The 23,136-nt window shown below is 36.6% G+C and overlaps 2 protein-coding genes across 2 annotated transcripts; one reads left to right on the forward strand and one right to left on the reverse strand.

Annotated features, from left to right (window-relative positions):
* Positions 1 to 1,431: 1,431 nt before the first annotated feature.
* On the forward strand, positions 1,432 to 6,348 carry LOC131980880 (patched domain-containing protein 3). Its single transcript, XM_059345188.1, has 4 exons — positions 1,432 to 2,145; positions 3,296 to 3,417; positions 3,499 to 3,644; positions 4,829 to 6,348. Exons 1-4 carry the CDS (start codon positions 1,432 to 1,434, stop codon positions 6,346 to 6,348), a joined length of 2,502 nt encoding a protein of 833 aa, XP_059201171.1.
* A 3,496-nt stretch (positions 6,349 to 9,844) lies between these two features.
* yme1l1b (YME1-like 1b) lies at positions 9,845 to 22,997 on the reverse strand. Its single transcript, XM_059343732.1, has 18 exons — positions 22,805 to 22,997; positions 21,196 to 21,333; positions 20,864 to 21,041; positions 20,556 to 20,645; positions 20,194 to 20,303; positions 18,662 to 18,812; positions 18,488 to 18,571; positions 17,042 to 17,215; positions 16,619 to 16,771; positions 16,345 to 16,477; positions 14,770 to 14,832; positions 14,466 to 14,578; positions 13,469 to 13,624; positions 13,177 to 13,328; positions 11,567 to 11,693; positions 11,369 to 11,442; positions 10,828 to 10,914; positions 9,845 to 10,705 (listed from the first exon to the last, which is right to left on the reverse strand). The coding sequence occupies exons 1-18, from the start codon at positions 22,835 to 22,837 to the stop codon at positions 10,562 to 10,564; spliced, it is 2,160 nt and encodes a 719-aa protein (XP_059199715.1). The 5' UTR covers positions 22,838 to 22,997; the 3' UTR covers positions 9,845 to 10,561.
* Between the last annotated feature and the right edge of the window lie 139 nt (positions 22,998 to 23,136).

Consider the following 23,136-nt stretch of genomic DNA (forward strand, 5'->3'; position numbering starts at 1 on the left):
GACGCATGACGTCACGAAGGTTCGCTGTTTGAAAATAAAATAAAATAAAATAAAAGACAAAAAAAAGAACTAATTCTTCAATATTATGACAGCCTGATGAATGTATAACCTTAATTTCTAATAACTATATGATTTTTTAAATCATTATCAGTGAAATCACAGACTTTATGTACTTCGTAGTCCCTGCGTGACCAATGTATGTATCTCTTTTTCTTTTTTTTTATTATTATTTTTTATTTATTTTCTTTTTTACTACTATTTCTCCTGATTAGTTATTTGTTTCGTGACATTTGTTTCTTCTTATCCCTTTTTGTCTGACCTCATGACTGTAATGTTCCTTGATTGTCAATAAAGACAAAAAAAAAATAAAAAATAAAATAAAATAAAACTTTTTTTGAATGTGATGAAACCATAGACTGTATGGATGAAACACTTAAGATACTGTAATCTAAGATACTGTTGTTAATCTCTTTGAAACATTATATTTATAAAATATTTTTTATTCACTTATTTATTCACTATTCACTTATTTTAACCATTTTTTTTAGTTCAAATGAGTTTTATTAATTAATTAATCTCTTGCTATGAATTGACCCACTGGCGTTCTGTTATAATAATAATAATAATAATAATATTAATTGTTATTATAAATATTATTATAATATTATTATTAATTTTTTTATTAAATGTTAAATTAAATTGTTTTGACTGACTGTTTATAGATTTATTCAATAAAATAAATAAATACAAAATAAAGTAAAATTGAAAATATAAATCTACATGTTATCAGTACATTATTATTGTATTCTTTTCAACTTAGTTTTGTCCCTGACGTGATACTGAATGTACATTAATGTGTAATGTAGTTTTGTGTTCATGGTTTGTATAATGGCTATACTTTAAACAAAGTCACACATTGTTCTGCTAATTTGGGCCAGTTAGGCTGAAGCAGAGCTGGATGGATGAGGTTAATTGACAGGTAGAAGACAAAGTAAGAAAGAAAAAGATCCACATCATAATAGTCTTTGTTCTGGGCCTTCGCTACATTCACCAATCTTGAAGGCCCAAAAGTTGAATGCTATGAGCAGGAATCACCTGGGGGTTAAGCAATTGGAAACCATTGACAGTAAGTACTGAAATGGAACCAGTGAGCCATACTACACCAACTGCTCTTCAATAGGCTCTTTGATTGAGCCTTTCTCAAACCTCATCTGCCTCTGTTCATTACAGAGCGAGCCAACCCTGTTATTATGCAAATCTCATCTCATGAAGGAGCTGAAAAGAGTCTGCAGCACAATAAATACAGCTGGCGGTGAATACCCTCTCTAATGTTGAGAAAAGGAGCTGCTCTTTTATGTTCCCAAAAGTAGTTTTTGTACCAAATACCAACAAGAAATCCAATTTTTTTTTAGGGAAATAATTTTTACAGCAATGGCCAGATTCCGCACAGATTGCATAGAAAGACCCCTTCGGATCTGTTTTGAGATGATGGGTCATTTTATCGGCTCTCATCCCTGGTGGTTCTTGATTGCCCCCCTTATTCTCTCAGCAAGTCTGGGAAGTGGATTTTACCTTCTCAAAGACAGAATGTCAAACGACATTGAAGAGCAGTTCACACCTGTCGATGGACGAGCCAAGCTGGAGAGGAAATACATCCGAGAGACTTTCCCCGGAAATGATTCCATGTTTTCACGGTTAAGACTGAGCACGGATGGGAATTATGCAACTGTTATAGTTACGAGTGACAGGAATATTCTGTCTGTGGAGTCTCTGCAGGAGATCCTAGACTTGGACTTCACAGTTAGGACTATGGCAGTGCAGTTAGAGAACCAGTCATTTGAGTATGTGGATGTCTGTGCTCAGATGATGGGATCCTGCACCTCTAATGACATTTTAGATATACTTGAATACACTGCTACCAATATAGACACAGTCAATTTGACATTTCCGTGGCATTACACTGATTTAAGGAGTTTTCCTTTATATTTAAGTCTGGGGAGTGTTAAACTCTACGAGGAGAGCTCAGTTGTTGAAAGTGCTAAAGCCATACAGCTCCATTACTATTTACATCAGGACAACAAAACTGATCTTTGGTTGGAAAGCTTCATTAATATGATCTCAAACATTTCATCAACTTCCATTCAGGTAAGCACAACTTTAACCCATCCCAGTGTTTTAAATGATCATATTTTTTGCTCCATTAACCCTACGGAGACTTGGGCTGTTCAGTCAGTTTTTGAATATTTTTCATTCTGCCACTTTACTAATGTTTACCATGCCATGTTGGTATCATTTTTTTCAGCACGACCTCACCTATATGACCTGATAACTATTCATTTTCACTTAAATTTACTGGATCAACATTTTGAACCCAAAAGAAAAACACAAAAAAAACATAAAATTGGATATCTAAAATGTTTTTTTTAAAACTTTCAAAACATAATATAGATAGATAGATAGATAGATAGATAGATAGATAGATAGATGGATAGATGGATAGATAGATAGATAGATAGATAGATAGATAGATAGATAGATAGATAGATAGATGGATAGATGGATAGATGGATAGGTAGATAGATAGATAGATAGATAGATAGATAGATAGATAGATAGATAGACAGATAGATTTTATTTATTTATTTTATATAGACTTTATTTATCCCAAGCTGGGAAATTACAGTGTAGCAGCAGCATTCCACACAGAGACAATAACAACACAATTAAATAAAAAGAACTACCTAGGCATACTTCAAGCAATAAAATATAAAAATGCAATAAAAAATAAAGTGTCTAAAGAAGGAGTATGTATTAAGGAGTAGAATTCCAGTGCAGAATAAATATGAATATGCAGTATAAAAATGTTGGTGCCATGAAACAAATAAGGTGCAATGAACAGTGTGCATAAAAAACACATGAAGTGCATAACGACGGTATGTAATGAACCAGACTATTTGTTATTGTACAGAGTGATGGCATGTGGCAGGAAAGATTTTTTATATCTGTTCACGCTCAATTAAGAATTTTTAATGTTGCAAATGTGAACACAGGTTGCAAATATAACATATAAGAGATAAAATTAGGATATTATATAGTTATATATTTTTATACTAAATATGTTTTGGTATCATCAAACAAAAACTAGCATGTAGTTTCAAGCCAGGACTTTCAAGGGAAGTTTAAGTCAGGGAACGACACTGCTTTGTTTTTTAGTTGTGACATCATGAAGAAATGATGCTTCGCTGCTTTTGTGGACTCCAGAGGGTTAAGTGACTTCTGTTAATGATCTTTCCAGGTGTCATACTCCACCTCCATGTCAATGCAGTGGGAATTTAAAAAATCTCCATCTTCCGTCATCTACTTATTCTCCATCACCTATGCCATTGCCATCACATTTTCCATCATATCATGTTGGAGGTTGGTAAAACATCTTCTGAACACGTTTTATGAGATAGAGTTTGGATGTATGGCTATTTCTGATCTCTGATTTTGGTTTAGGTTGGATAATGTGAGGACGAAGGTGTGGGTGGCGTCCTGCGGGGTTTTCTCTACAGGACTGGCAGTGCTGACTGGTTTTGGTGCTCTGTTGTTGCTAGATCAACCTTTTGTCATGACAGTTGCCTCCTGTCCTTTCATGATATTAGGTAAGTGCTGTTGAACATCCAGGGTTTCACATTGTCTACGATTTAATCAAAGTTATAAAGCATAAAGCATGCAAAACACATAAGCTTTATTAATCCATAAAAATAGCATGCATTGATATCCTCTTGCCTTCAATTAAAGTTTTCCTCCGACAAGTTCTAGGGAATAGTGTCCCCTAGTAATCCAACAGTGCTTTTAAAATTATCCCATCTTCTTTTAATTTATTTAAAATTTTATTTTGTTTTTTTGTTTTTGTTTCTTCCACCTTTGTCAATTCTGTATTTTATTGCACTTTTTGCACTTTTATGTGAAGCACTTTGGTGTGGCTCAGCCATCTGTAAATGTGCTATATAAATAAATTTGACTTTGACTATCTGCATGACCATGTAACTAAAGTGGTTAAGTCAAAATAACTAATTGTTGACCTTTTCATTGCAAACAGGACACAAACACTGGTCTCCTGAGTGAAAGTCCTGTTCCCTGTGTGGACTTTGTTGCTCTTTATAGTCACCTCTCTTTCTCCTTTGCTCCCATCATAACTTCCACTTCCACTTCCACTAGAGGTCGCTGGTTAATAACAAACGTAAATAAGAGTCGTAAGTAACTGCTGGCGTGACGACCTACACAACTTTTTTTTGGGTCAAAAGGAAACAAAATAAGGACAAAACATGTGCACAAAACATGAAAGAGTCACATTTGCCACTTATTATATATTACTACTGTTATGTTGTGGGTCAAATTGACCCATTTAATTTTTAAAAGTATAAAGAAATGGTTAAAAGTATTTTTTAATTTAAAAAATAATAATAAAAATGTTAAATAAGATTTTTTTTTAAATCAATGTCATGTAAAACCATTGTATTTTATAGGTAGGTCTTTCTAATGTAAATAAACAAAAGTTTTAAAGTGCATTTTTAAAGTGCATGAAAAATGAGTGAATTATCCTCATTGAACTATGATCTGTGAGAGGTAAAGAACGCCATTGCACTAAATATTGATTAAATGGTTAGTAATGGAGTTATTAATGAAATATAAACAATTTTTATTGGGAGTTTTTGGTTTCTGACATTTTTGGATAATTAAACATGCCCCGGGTGAAATTGACCCACAAACATTATTGCTGTTCCTGAGAAATGAACATAACAGGAGAGTTAAATCTCTTTCTCCTCCGGCTTTAAATCTAAAGGTATTGGACTGGATGACATGTTCATCATGATCTCCTGCTGGCAGAGGACTCGTGTTCTGGACAGCGTCCCCGAGCGGCTGGCTGACACTTACAGGGACGCTGCCGTCTCCATCTCCATCACCACCCTGACCGACGCTCTGGCTCTCTTTCTGGGTTACAGCTCGCCATTTGGTTCAGTTCGCTCCTTCTGCCTGTACGCTGGCGTTGCTATTAGCTTCTGCTACCTGTACAGCGTCACTTTCCTGGGGGCGTGTTTGGCTTTGAACGGACAGAGGGAGGCGGAGAACAAGCACTGGTTCACCTGCGCCAAAATCCCAGAAGATTTACCATCCAGGAATTCAAAAGCCTTCAGTATCTGCTGTGTTGGGGGGAGCTATGATCGAATCACTGAGAAGGAGGAAACTGAGCCAATGAGTTATATGTTTGAGCGGTTCTATGGTCCATTTCTGACCCATAAGTTGGTAAAATCTTGTGTATTTGTCTTGTACGCAGGCTATCTGGCTATTAGTATCTATGGTTGTTTTATCCTAAAGGAGGGACTGGACATCAGGAATCTGGCTTTGGATGATTCCTACATCATAGATTACTACAACAGTCAAAGGCAACACTTCTCTGAATACAGCTGCAACGTGATGGTAGCAGTGGAGCAGCCCTTTCCATACTGGGACGAGAATGAACAGAAGCATCTGCAGTCATGCATTTTAAATTTTGAGAGTTTGAACTTCGTCAATGGCACTTTTGCTTGGTTTCTCTCCTTTCTAGAGTATGCAAATGTCACCAATCTCACTATAAGTTCTCAGGAGGCTTTCCAAAGACATCTGGCCCATTTCTTAGAACTCAACGTCATGTTCCAACAAGACATCAACTTCACCGCAGACGATAAGATTCAGGCCTCTCGCTTTTTCATTCAGACGCTCAACAATGCACCACCAAAGGACATGATGATTGGACTGAGGAACACAGCAGAGGGTTGTCCTGTAGAGCTACTGGTGTATCACCCTGCCTTCATCTACTTTGACCAGTACACTGTCATTATGGACAACACCATTCAAACCATCCTGGTGGCTGTGGTGGTGATGCTGGTCGTCTCCTTCGTCCTCGTACCCAGTCCTCTCTGTTCCCTTTGGGTGGCTTTTGCAATTTGTTCAGTCATTGTTGGCGTGACGGGGTTCATGGGCCTGTGGGGTGTCAACCTGGACTCCATCTCCATGATCAACCTGCTCATGTGCATCGGTTTCTCTGTTGACTTCTCAGCACATATTTCTTACTCTTTTGTCTCCAGCTCCAAGAGTGACGCCAATGAGAAAGCCATGGACGCTTTGGCCCATTTAGGCTATCCCATACTGCAAGGAGCACTGTCTACCGTTTTAGGAGTGGTGGTGCTGTCCGTGTCCGAGAGTTACATCTTCAGGACTTTCTTTAAGATTGTTTTTCTGGTGATTACTTTTGGGCTGCTCCATGGTTTAGTGTTCATTCCAGTGTTTCTGACTCTGTTTGGGACCTTTGGGAAGTGGTGCTGAGGTGGGCATGTACAGGTACATCTCAAAAAATTAGATTATCATGAAAAAGTTTAATATTTTTTGTCAGTTATTTCAGAAAGTGAAACTTGTATATTATATAGATTAATTACACAGACCGAAATATTACAAGCCTGTATTTCTTGTAATTTTGATGACTATGGCTTACAGTTTGCTGGCCAGTCCAGCCCAGTAACACCATGGTCATTGAAGCAGCTTTTGGTACCTTTGCCAGTGTGGGTAGGTGCCAAGTCCTGCTGGAAAATGAAAGCAGCATCTCCAAAGAGCTTGTGGAAGCATGAAGACTCTAAAATGTCCTGCTAGATGGCTGCTATGTTGACTGTGGACTTCAGAAAACACAGTGGACCAACAGCAGCAGAGGACATGGCCCCAAACCACCACTGACTCAGGACCAGCATATTGAACTTGAGTTTTGTGTTTTCATTATATCTAAGCCAGAATCATCAAAATTACAAGAAAAACAGGCATATAATAATAAATATTTCACTCTACATGTAATGAACCTATACAATGTAACAGTTTCACTTTCTGAAATGATTAACAAAAAATATGTAACTTTTTCACGATATTCTAATTTTTTTAGATGTACCTGTAGCACCCTATAATGAAATAATTTCCTGATAATGTAATAATGCCTGAACATGTAATAAAATGTGCATTTAACTTAATCGAAAATGGAACTAAAACCCAATAATGTAATAAAATCCTGACTGATATTGTAATGACATTTTTACCTATAATGTAATACCTTAATACATTATGGGGAATTTATTACATTGTCAGGAAGTTGTTTTGTTGGTTTTTGGTTGTTTTTAATGAGGTAGTGATTTGTACGTTTAGGGAAGAGTTCCCTGGGGTCTCCAGTGCTGCTCAGAAACTAATTATCTGAGCTGGAAGTCTATCAGTGAGGATATTGTATTACATTATTGGGTTTTATTACATTTTCGATCGAGTTAAGTGCTAATTTTATTAGATTTTCAGGCGTTATTACATTATCAGGAAATGATTACATTATAGGGTGCTACAGGGCATCTCCAGTTCATCAAACTGAAATGATTTCTAAAATGGTACTAAACCTATCCATTAAAAAAAAAAGAGAGCCCCAACACAATTTTTTAGGTTTCTTTTTATTCATCCCAGTTGCACTAACATTCATTAACCCCTGTCATCACATCAATCATCAATCAACAGCAGAGAGCCATTCAATGTGTTCTCAGCATAAAAGCATCACTATACATCTATATACAATGTTCCCATTACATCCCAGTCATATATACAGCTAAGCATGGATAAAAAGGCCAATAAACTAAAGAAAGTGTCTCAAATTGAAAACAAAAATGAAAAGAGTAACACTATGACATACATATGCTGGTGGTGATCTTGATTAGAGCTATACCTTTGATGAAATGTTCAAAGAAAAAAAAGCTAAAATGTGGACTACACACACTGCTGCTGCTTTAACTATTCACTTAAAAATTGGGACAATGAAAATTTTAACAAAAGACAAATGTTTCTACCCACAATCTGTGTTGAGGAAATGTCATATTTAGAGTCAAGGATGGCTTGACTTTCTTTATACACAAAGCAGTGAGCACTGAACACCTTTCTACCAATGCACTGTGCAAAATGTGTTGAAACTGAAAAGGTTTCTTAGGACTAGAGGCTGGGGCTTTTCTGAAGCTGAAATCAGAATATTTAATTAAATTAGACCGACATTACAACTTTAAAATCCTAAAGATCCCAATGCTCTATCACAACATAAACCCGGCTTGAGCAGCAGTTTTTGGATCCATCTGTACACACAGCATAAATGAAATAAATTACATGAAGAGTGCACAAGTGCATTTTCAATTTACACTGAGCAATCCAAAGTGCTGAGACGTTAGAGTTTAACTTTATACACTGCCTCCTTCTACAGGAAAAAATACACTTACAGTACATTCCCCAAAAGGCCACCTTTAAAAATAAGTAACAGGGACATGTGCAGAGGGGGACAAGAGAATGTAAGCTATATACAAAGCGCAGCACCCCATTGTGAGGCTTCTAGGTGTCGAATTGAGAGACACACAAGATGGAAATAGAGAGTCGGCTAACATGAAGATACTAGACGAGTCACATGTGAGCACAAACCCTGAAAGACAGCTGACAAATAGGAGTTGAGATTTAGTAAAAGGGAAACTGGTATTTTTCAACCCCATTTTTCCATGTTTTTATATTTAAGTGACTCGTGAGGACAATCCCTTTTGAATTCGGTCAGTATTAAGTGAGAGCACTGTAGTGGACAACTTTATTATTCATTTTAATGCCTGGTACAACTAAAGGTACATTTGGACAAATATAATGATAGCAACAAAAATAGATCATAAGAGTTTAATTTAAGAGCTGATATCTGGCCATTTTCCATGGTTTTCTTGATAATGATTTTGGTTATTATCAAGAAAACCATGGTCTTTGTCTAGAAACCAATGTCTAGATATCAGCTCCTAAATTAAACTCTAATGAGCTATTTTTGTTATCATTATATTTGTCCAAACAAACCTGTACCTTTAGTTGTACCAGGCATTAAAATGAACAAGAAATTGAAGAAAAAAAAGAGTGGTCTAATCATTTTTTTCATGACTGTACCGCCTCTGAAAGTGCTTTTTTTGGTCACTGACAGACTCACATTGTTAATTTAAGTGTCTGACAACGTTATGGAAAAGACCCAACAGAGAAATAACAATGGCCTGAAGACAATGTAGCAACAAGTCATCTCTTGTGAGATTTCAGAACAAGATCTCTCCTTGAAAGGACTTGGAGATGCCATAACAAACAGACCTGAACAAGCGAAAGGTAAAGAATAAGATTTTATTCCTCTGTAGTGTTCTTTCCATACCGTCCAGACACATAATAACAATCTGAGCCTGTCAGAAGCAAAAAAGAGCACTTTCAGTGGACACACACTGATGGTGCGGTGCAAACCAGCTAATGTTTGGGGCCCTGGAACAAACTTTGGAAAAGGAGTTCCTGATGGTCGCTAATATTGGCACATTTTGCAATAACAACTATAAATGCACTTAAACCTCCCATAAAGGCACTACACAGTGCACTGCCACTGCCTCAAACCCCCCTGTAGGTGGAACCCCTTCTGGTTACCCTATGACAGCTGGATGCTCAAAGTTAAGACACTCAGCTCTCTAACTGTCATACAGTCATGGAAAACATTATTAGACCACCCTTTTCTTCAATGTCTTGTTCATTTTAATGCCTGGTACAACTAAAGGTACATTTGTTTGGACAAATATAATGATAACAACAAAAAATAGCTCATAAGAGTTTAATTCAAGGGCTGATATCTAGCCATTTTCCATGGTTTTCTTGATAAAAACCAAAATAATTTTCAAGAAAACCATGGAAAATGGCTAGATATCAGCGCTTAAATAAAACTCTTATGAGCTATATTTGTTGTTAACATTATATCTGTCCAAACAAATGTACCTTTAGTTGTACCAGGCATTAAAATGAACAAGAAACTGAAGAAAAAGTGTGGTCTAATACATTTTTCTACGACTGTACATACAACGGTCCTCAGTGGCCCCGCAGAGTCAACGACTGCCACCATTTGTCGCTTAATACTGGACCAATTTCAAAAATCGTTGCACCTACTTGTAGAAACAAAACCATGGTGAAACGGGGCCAAGTTTTCCTTTAAAGTTTGGTTACAATGATTGCACAGTTGCTCTTTGGGTAAAATATAAATACCACTCAGCATTTCCTATAGACAGAATAGGAATCAAACAGACCTGGCTGAACAGAATTAGACCAAATTTCAACTCCTTTTTCACATTTGACATTAAAAAAAAGGAACATTCATGTATTATTTCCTCCTCCGCCCCTCTGATAAAGTGACCTGAGCAACATCCTTTACATCAGGCATTTAACCTGTTAGCCTTCATCACATACAGAAACCCGTGCAACATACAGCTGCTTACCTCTGGACACAGGAGAGTCTACTACTACTACCTATCTGGGAATACTGATGAGATTACACAAAGGGGACAGCGTGAGTGTATGACAAAGTCCAGGCCATGACTTGTTACTCCTTTGATTCACTGCTCATGAGCTGAGTCCATCCCTCCTTCCACGACCCCTGAGCTCTTAAAATCTGACCCCTGACCCCATGGTTACCCCGTGATTGTTGCTGCCCTTGCTGGTTTCATCTGTCCTCCAGAGCCTTGCCCTCCAGGACCAGCTGGATCTCTTTGGCGTCCAGCGTCTCATACATGAGCAGGGCATCGGCCAGGTTTTTGTGCTCTTTGGTGTGAGACTTCAGCAGGGCTTTGGCACGCTCGTAAGAATCCTGGAGACAGCAAGAGAAAAGATGGTAAGAAAAAAAGGTTTTACAAGAGCTGGTGGGATTGCTGAGCTGTTTTTTTTTTGTTCAGCCGTCTAAAAAATAAAATAAAAAAGGATCAGACAGACCTTCAATAAGACCCTGACTTCATGCTCCACAGCTGCTTGTGTCTCTGGGCTCTGGGCTGTCATGTCACTGTAGGTCATCACACCCAACTGGAAGACAGGAAAGGGAAAGAAATACATAAATGTACATAAAATTATGGAGAAACGCTGGAGTGGAAAGCATGTGCAGCACAAATACTACAGCTGCATATCAAATAAAAGTTTATTTATGTCAGTAATCTAATTCAAAAAGTGGAAATAACACATTATATAGATCCATTACACACAGAATGAAACATTTCATGTCTTAATTTCTTTAATTTCTTCTAATTATAATGATTATGGCTTACATTTAATGAAGACCTAAAATTCAGTGTCTCAAAAAATGTAATATTACAGGAGACCAATTTTAAAAAGTATGTTTAATATGGAAATTTTGGCCTCTGTATGTCCATCCATATGACTCAATACTTGGTTGGGGCTATTTGACTTATCCATCATATTCTAATGTATTGAGATGCACCTGTATGAGCAGATTTTTTTTAAGTCCCATAAATTAGCGTACCTTTTCACACATTCCAAATCTGGTCACCATCATCTTAGCGATCTTTGTAGCACCATCGAAGTCACTTGATGCACCTGGAGAAGAAGATGAAATGACACGTTGCATTTAAACATTTCCAGCCTGTCAACCTTTCCACAATCTAAAATTTGTGTCACAACATTTTTCTCACCAACGGGCACTTTAAGTTCTCTTTCTTACCGGTTGTGATTTGCTCATTGCCAAATATAAGCTCCTCTGCTACACGGCCGCCCATACTGACGTCCATCTGGGCCAGCAGCTGAGAGCGAGTCTCACTCCAGCGATCGTTCTCTGGGAGCATGGACACCTGACAAGACAATTTAAGGGGATGAGAAGATGTAGAAAGTTTCAAGTAAAGAGCAGTTAGGACTAGAACTGGTTTCAAATCTTAACCCTTGTGCATCACTAGAGACATGTTTTGCTTGTATTTTTGTTTGTTTTTTAAATTCTTTTTATTAGAATTTTTAAAGACTTGTCTGTTATTTAATAATTTTAGCTGTGTTAAATGCATGTGGCAGACATATTGGCAATCATGTATATATATTTTTTTCTTAACAAATTTAGGAAGTTCAAACTCAGCTCCTCTAATAAGTCTACAATGAACTGTGTGGCCCTTAAGGACAAAAATGTATTATCCCCATTAAAAAAAACAACATTTTATCCCATTGCCATTATAGCATGAAATCATGCATTCTATTATATCAGACTTTCAATCAGAACCCTGGCTTCAAAATTATAATTTTTTACTAAATACCACCACATTATTTATTATTTCTCACATTTGCCCACTGGGTCATTTTCCTGCTGCTGTATTATGGAGCACGGCAGTGTTTGAAGCAGTGCATCAAAATCAATGTTGTTGCAAACAAATTAAATATCCCAAATATTAGAAGAAATTAAAATTCCCCTAACATTAAGTACAACAGTAACAGTAACAAAACAATTGGTATTGCTTAAACAAACAACAACAACAACAGGCATTTGTGTCTCACTGTTGTCCACGTCTGTGGAACAGCCTCCCTGAAGACCTGAGGGCATCAGAGACTGTTCATATTTTTAAGAGCAAATTTAAGACTTATCTTTTTAATTTGGCTTTTACTTGAACCATTTTTAAACATTTTCTGCTCATGCATCTTAGTGTTACAACATCTATTTATTTTTTTTTTATTTTACATTTTTATTTTATCATGCTCTACTTTTTAATTATTTACTTATTGTTTTCATCTTTTTTTTTTACTTTTTATTGTTATAATTATTTACTTTTGTTTTTTATTATATTATATTATATTTAATCTAACCTTACTTTATTTTTATTTAATTAATTAATTTCTAACCTGCCTCCAGTGTTTCCTGACTGCTTGACGTTGAGATGGAGCTTCCTCAGTTGGTGCTTTGTTTATAATGGGATGGTTGGATGGAGGGTCAGGGCGGAGGGTGTTTGCTTGTTTCTATGTTTCTTCTTCTTATTATTATTATTTTCTCCTTTTTTATGTGAAGCACTTTGTGTTACATTTCTCTTGTATGAAAAGTGCTATACAAATAAAGTCTGACTGATTGATTGATAAGTTGTTAAACTGTTAACAGTCTGAAAAATAATGAATATTGTATAGTTATGATCAGGACAGATAATGGTTAAAAGATTTCACTCAATGAAAGTGGAAAATAATATTTTATATAATGGCTAATGGCTTCATCATGGCTGCTTCTGACACAGACATGTTTGTCCTCGAAGGACAAAAGAGCAACTTTTGTGAAAGGATGCAGGAGGGTTAATGCTCTGGTCTCCTTACGTGTCCCAGACTAGGTCCTCGGGGCATGATGGTGGCCTTGTTAATCGGCATGGCGTCTTTGGTGTAGTACGCTACGATTGCATGTCCTGATTCATGGTACGCTGTGATGGTCTTGTTCCTCTTGTCTATTTCTGCACTCCTTCTCTCAGGGCCTGAAAGAAACGTATGAATTGAATTATTTTGCTGCTACTTGCAGTACTTCCATGTTAGATGCAAACAGAAAGATAAGCATAATACAAGAACTACAGGAAACAATGATGCGGTCTCTCTTTCCCACCTCCTTGTCACTCACCCATGAGGATTTTGTCTTTAGCGAACTCCAGCTCCTTCAAAGTGACCATGTCTTTGCCATCAACTGCTGCCTTCAGGGCAGCTTGGTTGACCAGATTTTCCAGGTCAGCGCCAGAGAAGCCCACCGTGCCCCGGGCAATAATATTGGCCTCAATAGCTGCAGAGATAACACGCAACATCAATAAAGAACAAAGTTATCGTCTCAATCCCTCATGTTTGGCTACTAAGTAAATAGCAAACATTCAGCTTATGATGTAATTAGGGATGGGAATAATTAATCGATGATGATTTATGGTCTGTGTATTTCTTAATTTTATCTCTGACTGTTTATCAGTATCACTGAACTGAAACACGGCCGAGCGTTCAGTTCTGCGGCCGTACGTTAATAAGCCAATGAGCTGAGAATTAAGTTGGATAAAGCTTCAGTTTACAAACTGAAAGTTGAAAGAAATACAAGAGTATTAATTTGAGCAAAACTAGCTTACTGTATCAAACCTTGCTAGCATGAATTACTGAGTTTAATTTTAACCAAAACTTATTTAAACATAAAACACACTTCAATATGCAAGATTACTGTGAAAACTAACCTCATGCCTCTTCAGGGGCTAAAACATAAAACACTGAACTCCTTGACGTTATCTTTACAGTTTAATCTCACTTGAGTTAGTTTTACGATCGACAACAAGTCTCTTTTCGTCCTTTCAAAATAAAAGCGTCCGTTATCAAAACAGGCTTTTGCATAGTGCTGTATATATATCTTTTATTTTGTCCATGTATGCATGTTTTTATACTGGATATATTTAGACTGGAGTATGTATAAAAACATAGAGATTAATCAATTAATTGATTGTTAACATTATAGATGCTCGAGTTGGCAAGTTTCTTTCAAATGCCCATCCCTAGATGTGTCAAAAATACTATTGCTCTCTGTGTTCACCAAACCAAGGCATAGCAACAATTGTGGCCAAATCCAGGATTAGCAAATGATGATGTCACACCTGGATCCACTTTAATCTTCTTTAGATACCAGTTGAGGATCTCTGTGCGTCCTTTCACATCTGGTTTGGGGACAGTAACCTGCATGTCGAAGCGTCCAGGGCGGATCAGGGCACTGAAGAAAATAAGATCAGCTGGTTAGTAGATAACTGATACGGTGTCAGCATACAATCTGGGTCACTGCCTCGGGGTTACAGGCCATGCATTGCTATTGACGGGGATAGCTCTGCCTCTGAGGGTTGTAAACCTTGACATAAATGTGCATTGTACACTCTGATATTTCCACAGGTTACAGAAAACACTTACTTATCCAAAGCCTCTGGGAAGTTGGTTGCTCCGATGATGATCACGCCTTCATTTGGTTTAAACCTACAAAATAATATCACAGGGAACATGTAAGCCAGTGTCTGTGGCGCAGCAGCTCTCCTGATGCTTTGTTCTTTTTTCACCACAGTAATCATCGACACTCTTATTCATACATTGAGCCACATACAGTCATGGAATCAGACCATTGTTTTCTTCAATTTCTTGTTCATTTTAATGTCTGGTACAACTAAAGGTACATTTGTTTGGACAAATATAATGATAAGAAAAATAGGAAATTAGAGTTTAATTTTAGAGCTGATGTCTAGCCATTTTCCATGGTTTTCTTGATAATAACCAAAATCATTATCAAGGAAACCATGGAAACTGTCTGGATATCAGCTCTTAATTAAGCTTTTATCAGCTATTTTTGTTGTTATCATTAGATTTGTACAAACAAATGTACCTTTAGTTGTATCAGGCATTAAAATGAACAAGAAAGCAAGGAGAAAACAAGGGTGGTCTAATATTTTTTTTCATTTATCTATCAGCCAACACTAAGCTGTACTGTATGCCCTTGTGATTAAAGACTTCTCTTCATCGTCTGTAGGTAAATTAGTCAAATGCACGCAAATCAGTCAACAGGAATGCTTAAAGGTAAGGTATATTACTTTTAATGAAATTGCCCAAAACCCATTTACTTGATATTTTTTTGTTTTCATCTCTTTACCAAGAGAGATTTCAACAGTGGGAATAAGCATGATAAGACAAAATTAACACTGGCCACAGTGATATTAAGAATTAAGATACAGCCAGACATGATATTAAGAGGCCATCGAGTCAAACCATCAACTTCAGGCTTTGTTTTATTTTGAAATTTGAGGTTGAAATGGAGTTTGGATGAGGGTTCATGAATGTTAACTACTACTTTTCTGACTTTATTTTATTTATTTATTTTTTAAAAAGAGTGAATGCTAAAATGTTAAAATGTAAATGTAAAATTTGATCTATAAATGGTTTATTACAAATCTGCACTGAATGTCATTGTTTTTTTTAAGAATCAAAAGGTTCTAACTAAAGTAGCTTTGAATGTCAGTCATCATCATTTATGGCGTCATCACCATAAAGAAAAAGAAAAATCCTCAATTTTATTAAGGTAATTAATCAAATTAAATGAGTAAGACTCTAGTATTACAGCCAAAATATGTATTTTTTATTGTGGTAATTTGTGGTTCTGTTAGGTTGCTGTTTTGTGACCACAGTTAAAATTGTTGTTTTTTTAATGCTAAACACTAACAAATATGTATTGAAGGTATTATTATATAGGTAGTATTTTGTTAGATATTGTGTTTAGTGAATTTTTGAATTATTACATCAGTCTTTTTTAACTGAATTTTGGATTTGACAATGCTCTGGAGTTACTGAAAATGTCTTGTTCACACAAGTCAGAAACAATCACCCACTCCTACACATGCATGACAAATCCACCACATTACTAAATTTGCTTTAGTCTGAATTACAGCAACTCCTCACTGCTTCCTGAACTGTAAAAATAAAACCGATAACTAGAGAGATTACCCATCCATCTCAGCAAGCAGCTGGTTGATAGTCTGTCTGGAGTAAGGGTGCATGGGGGACTCAATCCTTTTCCCACCCACGCTGTCCAGTTCATCAATGAAGATCACACAGGGAGCATTAGCTTTAGCCTCCCCTAGAAATAAGCAGAAGGACAAATATAGAAAATAAACACATGTAAAACAGAAGTATAAAAGCAGCACAGCAGTTATAATTACAACTCGACACTGAGTGGATTCTAAGGACAGCAAAGGGAAGAGAAAATTAAATATCTCACTGAAAAGGTTCCTGATGCGGCTGGCTCCCACTCCCACAAACATCTCGTCAAATTCAGACCCAGAGGCGTAGTAGAACGGCACGTCTGCCTCTCCTGCCACCGCTCTGGCCAGGAGAGTCTTTCCAGTCCCTGGAGGGCCAACCAGTAGAACACCTGCAGTAGAAAAAAGCAAAAAGGCATCATGCTTTAAAACATGCAAGTTCAGAATTAAAATAAAATCACAAACCATCCTTGTTTTCTTCAATTTCTTGTTCATTTTAATGACTGGTACAACTAAAGGTAATTTTTTTGGACAAATATAATGATAACAACAAAAATAGCTCATAAGAGTTTAATTTAGGAGCTGATATCTAGTCATTTTCCATGGTTTTCTTGGAAATACTCAAAATCATTATCAAGAAAAATGTCTACATAAGGCCATACCTTTTGGCAGCTTTCCTCCCAAGACTGTGAACTTCTTTGGGTTTTTCAGGAACTCCACCACTTCCTGCAGCTCGTTCTTGGCTTCTTCTACCCCTTTGACATGTTCGAATGTCACGTTTTTCATCTGGACAGGGTCCACAGCAGAGTCCAGGCCTGATGTGGTCCGGAACCGCACTATCCAAAATGGTTAGATTAAAGTTCGAAATCACACTGCATGGCACGGTTAATGAACTCACAAACACAAATACATACACATACAGGTGTATCTCAATACATTAGAATATGATGTAAAAGTCCATTTCCAGTAGTTCAAGTCAAAAAGCCCCAACCAAGTATTGAGTCATATAGATAGACATACTTTTCAGAGGCCAACATTTCTATATTAAACATACTTTTTAAAATTGTTCTTTTGTAATATTTACCCTCCTGTAGTCCCGGGGTCCTTTTCGACCCCAAATCATTTTCACCATACCATTAATATAGGTTAACTTTCATAGAATTGCTTCAAATTTTTAGAATATGTGCCCCTCTGTGTCCTTTTTAGATAATATAAATTTAAACTTTCTTCATACACGTTTTATACATTTTTATAGCACCCATGGTCCTCAGGGGTCAAAAAGGACCCCATGACATTTGACTGGTTTAATGACATGTAGAAAACTCATGACCAACAAATTGATATTTAATTTTCATATTTTTTTTATTGGTCAATTTTAGTCAACTATACAAAATTCGGCTTCATTTCAAGAGAAAAAAGTAAAAAAACTTTTTTATTTTTTTAATATAGTCGACGGGAGGACTACACAAGGGTTAAACATTGAGACACTGAATTTTAGGTCTTCATTAAATGTAAGTCATAATCATTATAATTAGAAGAAATTAAATTAATTAAGACATGAAATGTTTCATTCTGTGTGTAATGGATCTATATAATGTGTTATTTCCACTTTTTGAATTGAATTAGTGACATAAATAAACTTTTCTATGATATTCTAATTTATTGAGATGTACCTGTACACAGACACACTTCCTGTTACTGAGGATTATTAAAAAAACACATCTGATTGCATATATTAGTGCTTAAGTACTGTTAAACCAAGCTTAGTTATTTTCTTTAAGGGTTAATACATGTTCAATATGCATGGATTAGTTAAGCAGGTAAGTGCTTAGCTTTATTATCAACATTCATATTTTAATATATGAAAATGTTAACATAGTGGAAGTAATTTGTTCATATACAGTCATGGAAAAAAGATTAGACCACCTTTTTTTTCTTCAATTTCTTGTTCATTTTAATGCCTGGTTTGTCCAAACAAATGTACCTTTAGTTTTACCAGGCATAAAATGAACAAGAAATTGAAGAAACAAGGGTGATCTAATAATTTTTTCCACACCTTTATGACATGAAAAGAAAAATATGTTTAAGAGTAGAAAAGGAGCCTTTACCCGATATGAAGGGGGTCTTGGAGATGCCATAGAGTCCAACAAGGAGCAGCACTAGCAGGATTAAACGAGTCCTCCTGAGAGAGTCTGAAAAGTTGAAGCAGGAAAACAATACGTTTAAAGCTTAAGAATGGAATAACGGTAGTGGGATTTAGTTTGAGTGTGTTTGTAGCTTGCCTTGTGTGCGTTGTGTCAAGGCCTGGGCTTTCAGGAAACCCTCAGCGAAGCCCCTCTTGAAAGAATCCTGCTGTCCATCAGGTACGTTCTTGTTCTTAACCAGGCTGTCTAGACTTTCAACTTCAATTCCCTTGTCACGTGTCAGGAAACCCTGCAGCACAAGGTCAGATTGATCAGCAGCGTTCACAAAGCCAGAATACAACTTTATTTTTTATCACGTTTACTCTCAATCCATCACACTGGACATGCACTGTAGGCCGGAAAACTTAAGCACCTGGGGCTGGATTCACAAAAATGTTCCTAAGACAAAACTTAAGAAAATTCTTGAGAAAAAAAAAAAGATGCTCCTAAGAATGTTCTTAAATGCTATTCACCATTTTTTGAATTGTCATATGTCTTAGGAACTTCTTGGTTTTCTCACTTAGGAAGTTCTTAGATTTTGGTCCCTAGCTGCCACTCAAAGAATTTCCATCTAAATAAAATAAAAGTAAGGACATGATTTCAGTAACTTGGCCTACTTAAATAAGATGTTCATAGTGATTAATTAAGTAGTATCAAATACAACAACTGCCTCCGTTATTCACTAAGAGAACATTGTAGTGTAATCTAGGAGTAGACCTACATGTCAAACAGACTGAAAGGACATTTCAATTATATGTCAACTGCCAAAATAATACATTTGTTAACAAATTAGTCTAGGGCTAAACTAAATATTAAATAATTCAAGTAAATTTCATTAAAAAAATGTTCAAGTAAATACATAAAGACTTTCCTTTTCTCTGTAGCTGTTTTCAGACTGCTGAGGGCTTCTCTTAAAGTTGCGAAGAAATATGAGAAGAAATCTAAGAACTTTGTTCTATCTTAGGAAAAAACTTAAGAAAAGACTAAAGAAAAGATAAGAATTTCTTCATGAATACCAAATCTTAAATGTTGTCTTAAGAGCAAAGTAAAAAAAAAAAAAAAGCACTTAAGAAGCATTTTTTTCTTAAGAATGCTTCGTGAATCCGGCCCCTGCAGTTTAAACTGAACATTCTCTCGTCTATTACAAAACACTGCGTCTTTCTCTACAGCCAGTTTTGTTAACGTTGCCTTCACTTAACCTCAGACGAAGTGATAACTGCATGCTTCACAACAGCGTTATTACTGAGCGGAGGAAAATAAACCAGGATTCTGTCAGTAGGCGAGAGAAGAGCCCAGCGAAGAATCACCATCTGACAGGCTCTTTTCATATAAAGATTCCATTTAATTCAAGTTATTTATCAAAAAAAAATCAGGTTTTCAACAAAATCAAACCAGTGCATTTTCTATTATTTCCCTACTTCTAGCTATAATTGTGCCGTTTCCATAGAGGTGCAAGACTTTTATACTGCAGAGTTCAGAGGGTTAATAGTTTTGAACTGTATCTTTAACATGCTTATTACGTTTAGCATATAAACGATACGCTTAATATAATAATCACATTAACCATACATATAATATGCTTAAGGATTTCTTTAAGCATGTTAAGTGTGAACTCATTTCAAAGAAATTACCTTCATAAAAGATGGTGTGAATCCTTCGGTCTCCTGGGGTCGGTCGAAGGCTGACTGCACTCGTCTGGTTTTGCTCTTTAAAGTTTTAAAGCCTCTGCTCGGGACCCACACTGGAAATATACAATTAGCAAATTATGTTTAAACACCTTAAAAGCTATCTCTTTCAAAAGCATATATGTTTAATAGATTAGTATAAATATTGTAAAAATACACATTGTTAGTAGTAAATGTACAATGCAAAAATAGAGAAAAAAATTCTTTATGTTTGTTATTCTCTCTGTAACATTATTAGATTTTCATGAAATTATGAACCAGCTCCAGTAGTTTATTAATTACGACTGAATACAAACAATTTTAATTACCTGGCCAATGTTGTAGTTCAGTGCAGACAGACTGAAGAGGTGAAGGGTGCTGCCTGGAATAAGACATGGGCATTGCACCAGAAGAGAAGCCTGTGAACAGAGGTTTAATCTGTTAACTCTGAGATACTTTTAACAGAGGTAGTTGCTTGTAAAGATGCTAATCAAGTAGCAACTATGCTGATCAGCTGAGCTGTGTACTGTATTTATTTATGAATGATAAGGAGAGGTCACGCAAAGGCACCGAGCAATTTAAGTGGTACAAGGTACTGTGTGGGAGATCTCTTTATAAGAAAGATGTGCAGTCTCACCATGCTTATTGTAGTAAAAGGAGTGTGTAGAAATATGTGAGGTCCTCCAGGCCGTCTGTCCACCCAGTGGAAGTGGTGCCTCCTGTGGACTCAGGCGTGGTAGCACACTGTTCACCAGCTCATCCAGCTGCTGTGCTCCCAGATCTGATAAGCCGAGCTCACGCAGGCTCAACAGCGGCTGCACACACAGACATTATACCATTTAGTGGATCAGATTTGGATTATAATCCCAACAGAATTCTGGAACAGGTTTTTGCACACTTCCCAAGTGCAGCATCACACCGTCTCTGACTTTAAACAGCAAAAACAGATTATGTCTTTCAAACGTATACCTCTGTGCAGTGCTGTTCTGAGTGTGAGTCATGCTCCTTGTGTTTTCTTGATTTACAGGTGGCACTGCTGCTGCTGGTTCCCACTGAGCTCTTCATAGAGTGCAGGACATTGATGAGGTGGCTGAGAGGTACGGTCACCTGGTAGCACATGTAATCAAGCAGTGGGTAAATGACATGTTTAAATAATTCAAGAATCATATACAGATGGGTGACAGGGAAATACTAACGACATAAAAAAAAGCTAACATAAGGGTGATTCTATTTGTCTCTGGATCTCTACTGGACAGATGAACAGCATTCTTCCAAAAGAAACATCCTTATTTTGGTGTTTTGATGATGATGATGGTGGAGTAGAGTGCTATCTAACATGTCAGCCCAAACTCTCCAATAGGTGTTCAAATTTTCTACTCATCAAACCATTCAGTGAGCCCTTGTGCCCCATAAATGGGAGCACTGTCACCCTGGAAGAATTAGAAACTCTTAGACTTAGAAAATCAAGGCCAACTGGGCATGCTCAGCATTTTTTTTTTACCCAGAGCATGATTGAATATTAATTGCTTAATTGTATAACACACTGCACCTGTATTTGATTGATTGAGAATTTATTTGAACAATAAATACAAGACAACAACACAAAATGAAACAACAAGACTCAACACTTATTTCTGTTTAAAAAGAGAGTGGGAAGAAGCCAAAGCTTATTAAATCTCACCCTTTCTCCCTATGTTTATTTACTATTTTCAGTTGTATAACAACAATAATATTTATATATATGTATGTATAACACATAGTAATGTAGAATATGAACTTATTATTAACATACATAACTTGTTATTAACTTACACACACACGAGTACACATACACCCATGTAGTCACAATGAGACAACAATGAACAAACAAACAAACAAAACAACAACAACAACAACAACAAACAAAAAAGAAAAATAGTAATAATACATTTAAACAATAAAACACATATAAATGGATGTGCATTCGTTATGTTTCTTCAGGTTTTTCCTTTAGTTTGTCACCCATCTGTATGTTACAATCAACATCACAAATCCTATCTGTTAGGTAGTTCAAAGGCAGCTTATAGAGATTGATGTTAGTCACAAGTAAACTACATCAACTAGCCGGTGTTCCTGTCCACACTTAACATGAGGTCAATCAATCTTACAGGCTGGTTGCTTCAAAATTAAGTAACTAAATACAGGTGATTATTATGCATAACTAAAAAAGTTGGTGGAACTCCAGATTTATTAGAATATGTAAATCCCCAGCAGCCAAACACATCACTCACTGACGCAGTTTCCCATCTGGCAGCTAAGGACACTGAACCATGTTAGCTTTATTAGCTGAAACTTCTTTCAACGGTCCGCAGTCTTTGTTTTAGTTTACGGGTAAATAGACAACGTCGACACAATGTCCACTAACGTTAAGGTAAATGTCTTTCCAATTGTCAAACTGTAACTAAAGGTCGACAGCAGTGTGGCTCCTAAGAGAACAGGCTAAGGTTAACTTAGCTCGCTAGCTAGCAGACTCAACTCAACGAACCAAAACAACAACAATGCTAATGCTAGCTCGGCCTCACGTTTCTTGCTTTCTTACCTGCGGCTGGACAGTCATTGACAAAGAAAACATTTTTAATTCTCTCTGGTATGCAACGGTCGTTAAGCTACGCAAGTTGCAGCGCTGTCCCCGAGAGTTAAATGTCCGTTTCTCTTTCTCTTTATCTCTCTGTAGCAGGCATAGCAAGTCGAACAGCGAACTTCAGCGGCGGTCTGACAGCTGAAAATGAACCGGAAATGACCTCTACGGTGTTGTGACAAATATGGTATCCCTGTCGAAATCTGTTCTCCTTTTTCTGGCCTAGCTTAAAATCCTTTTATAGCCTATACCTTCGGTTAATGTTGAATTGTAGTTTTATTATTGAGACAATA

Source organism: Centropristis striata, chromosome 11, assembly GCF_030273125.1.
Source record: "Centropristis striata isolate RG_2023a ecotype Rhode Island chromosome 11, C.striata_1.0, whole genome shotgun sequence".
Lineage (NCBI taxonomy): Eukaryota > Metazoa > Chordata > Actinopteri > Perciformes > Serranidae > Centropristis > Centropristis striata.

Bases quoted from the DNA above. Each gene is read 5' to 3' on its own strand.
- LOC131980880 (XM_059345188.1), top strand. From the start codon at position 1,432: ATGGCCAGATTCCGCACAGATTGCATAGAAAGACCCCTTCGGATCTGT. The intron at 2,146-3,295 runs GTAAGCACAACT...TGATCTTTCCAG, and splicing joins TTTCATCAACTTCCATTCAG to GTGTCATACTCCACCTCCAT. The intron at 3,418-3,498 runs GTTGGTAAAACA...ATTTTGGTTTAG, and splicing joins TCCATCATATCATGTTGGAG to GTTGGATAATGTGAGGACGA.
- yme1l1b (XM_059343732.1), bottom strand. From the start codon at position 22,837: ATGTTTTCTTTGTCAATGACTGTCCAGCCGCAG. The intron at 18,572-18,661 runs GCAAGCTACAAA...TCAACTTTTCAG, and splicing joins CTTGACACAACGCACACAAG to ACTCTCTCAGGAGGACTCGT. The intron at 17,216-18,487 runs GTAAAGGCTCCT...CATTTTGGATAG, and splicing joins CAAGACCCCCTTCATATCGG to TGCGGTTCCGGACCACATCA.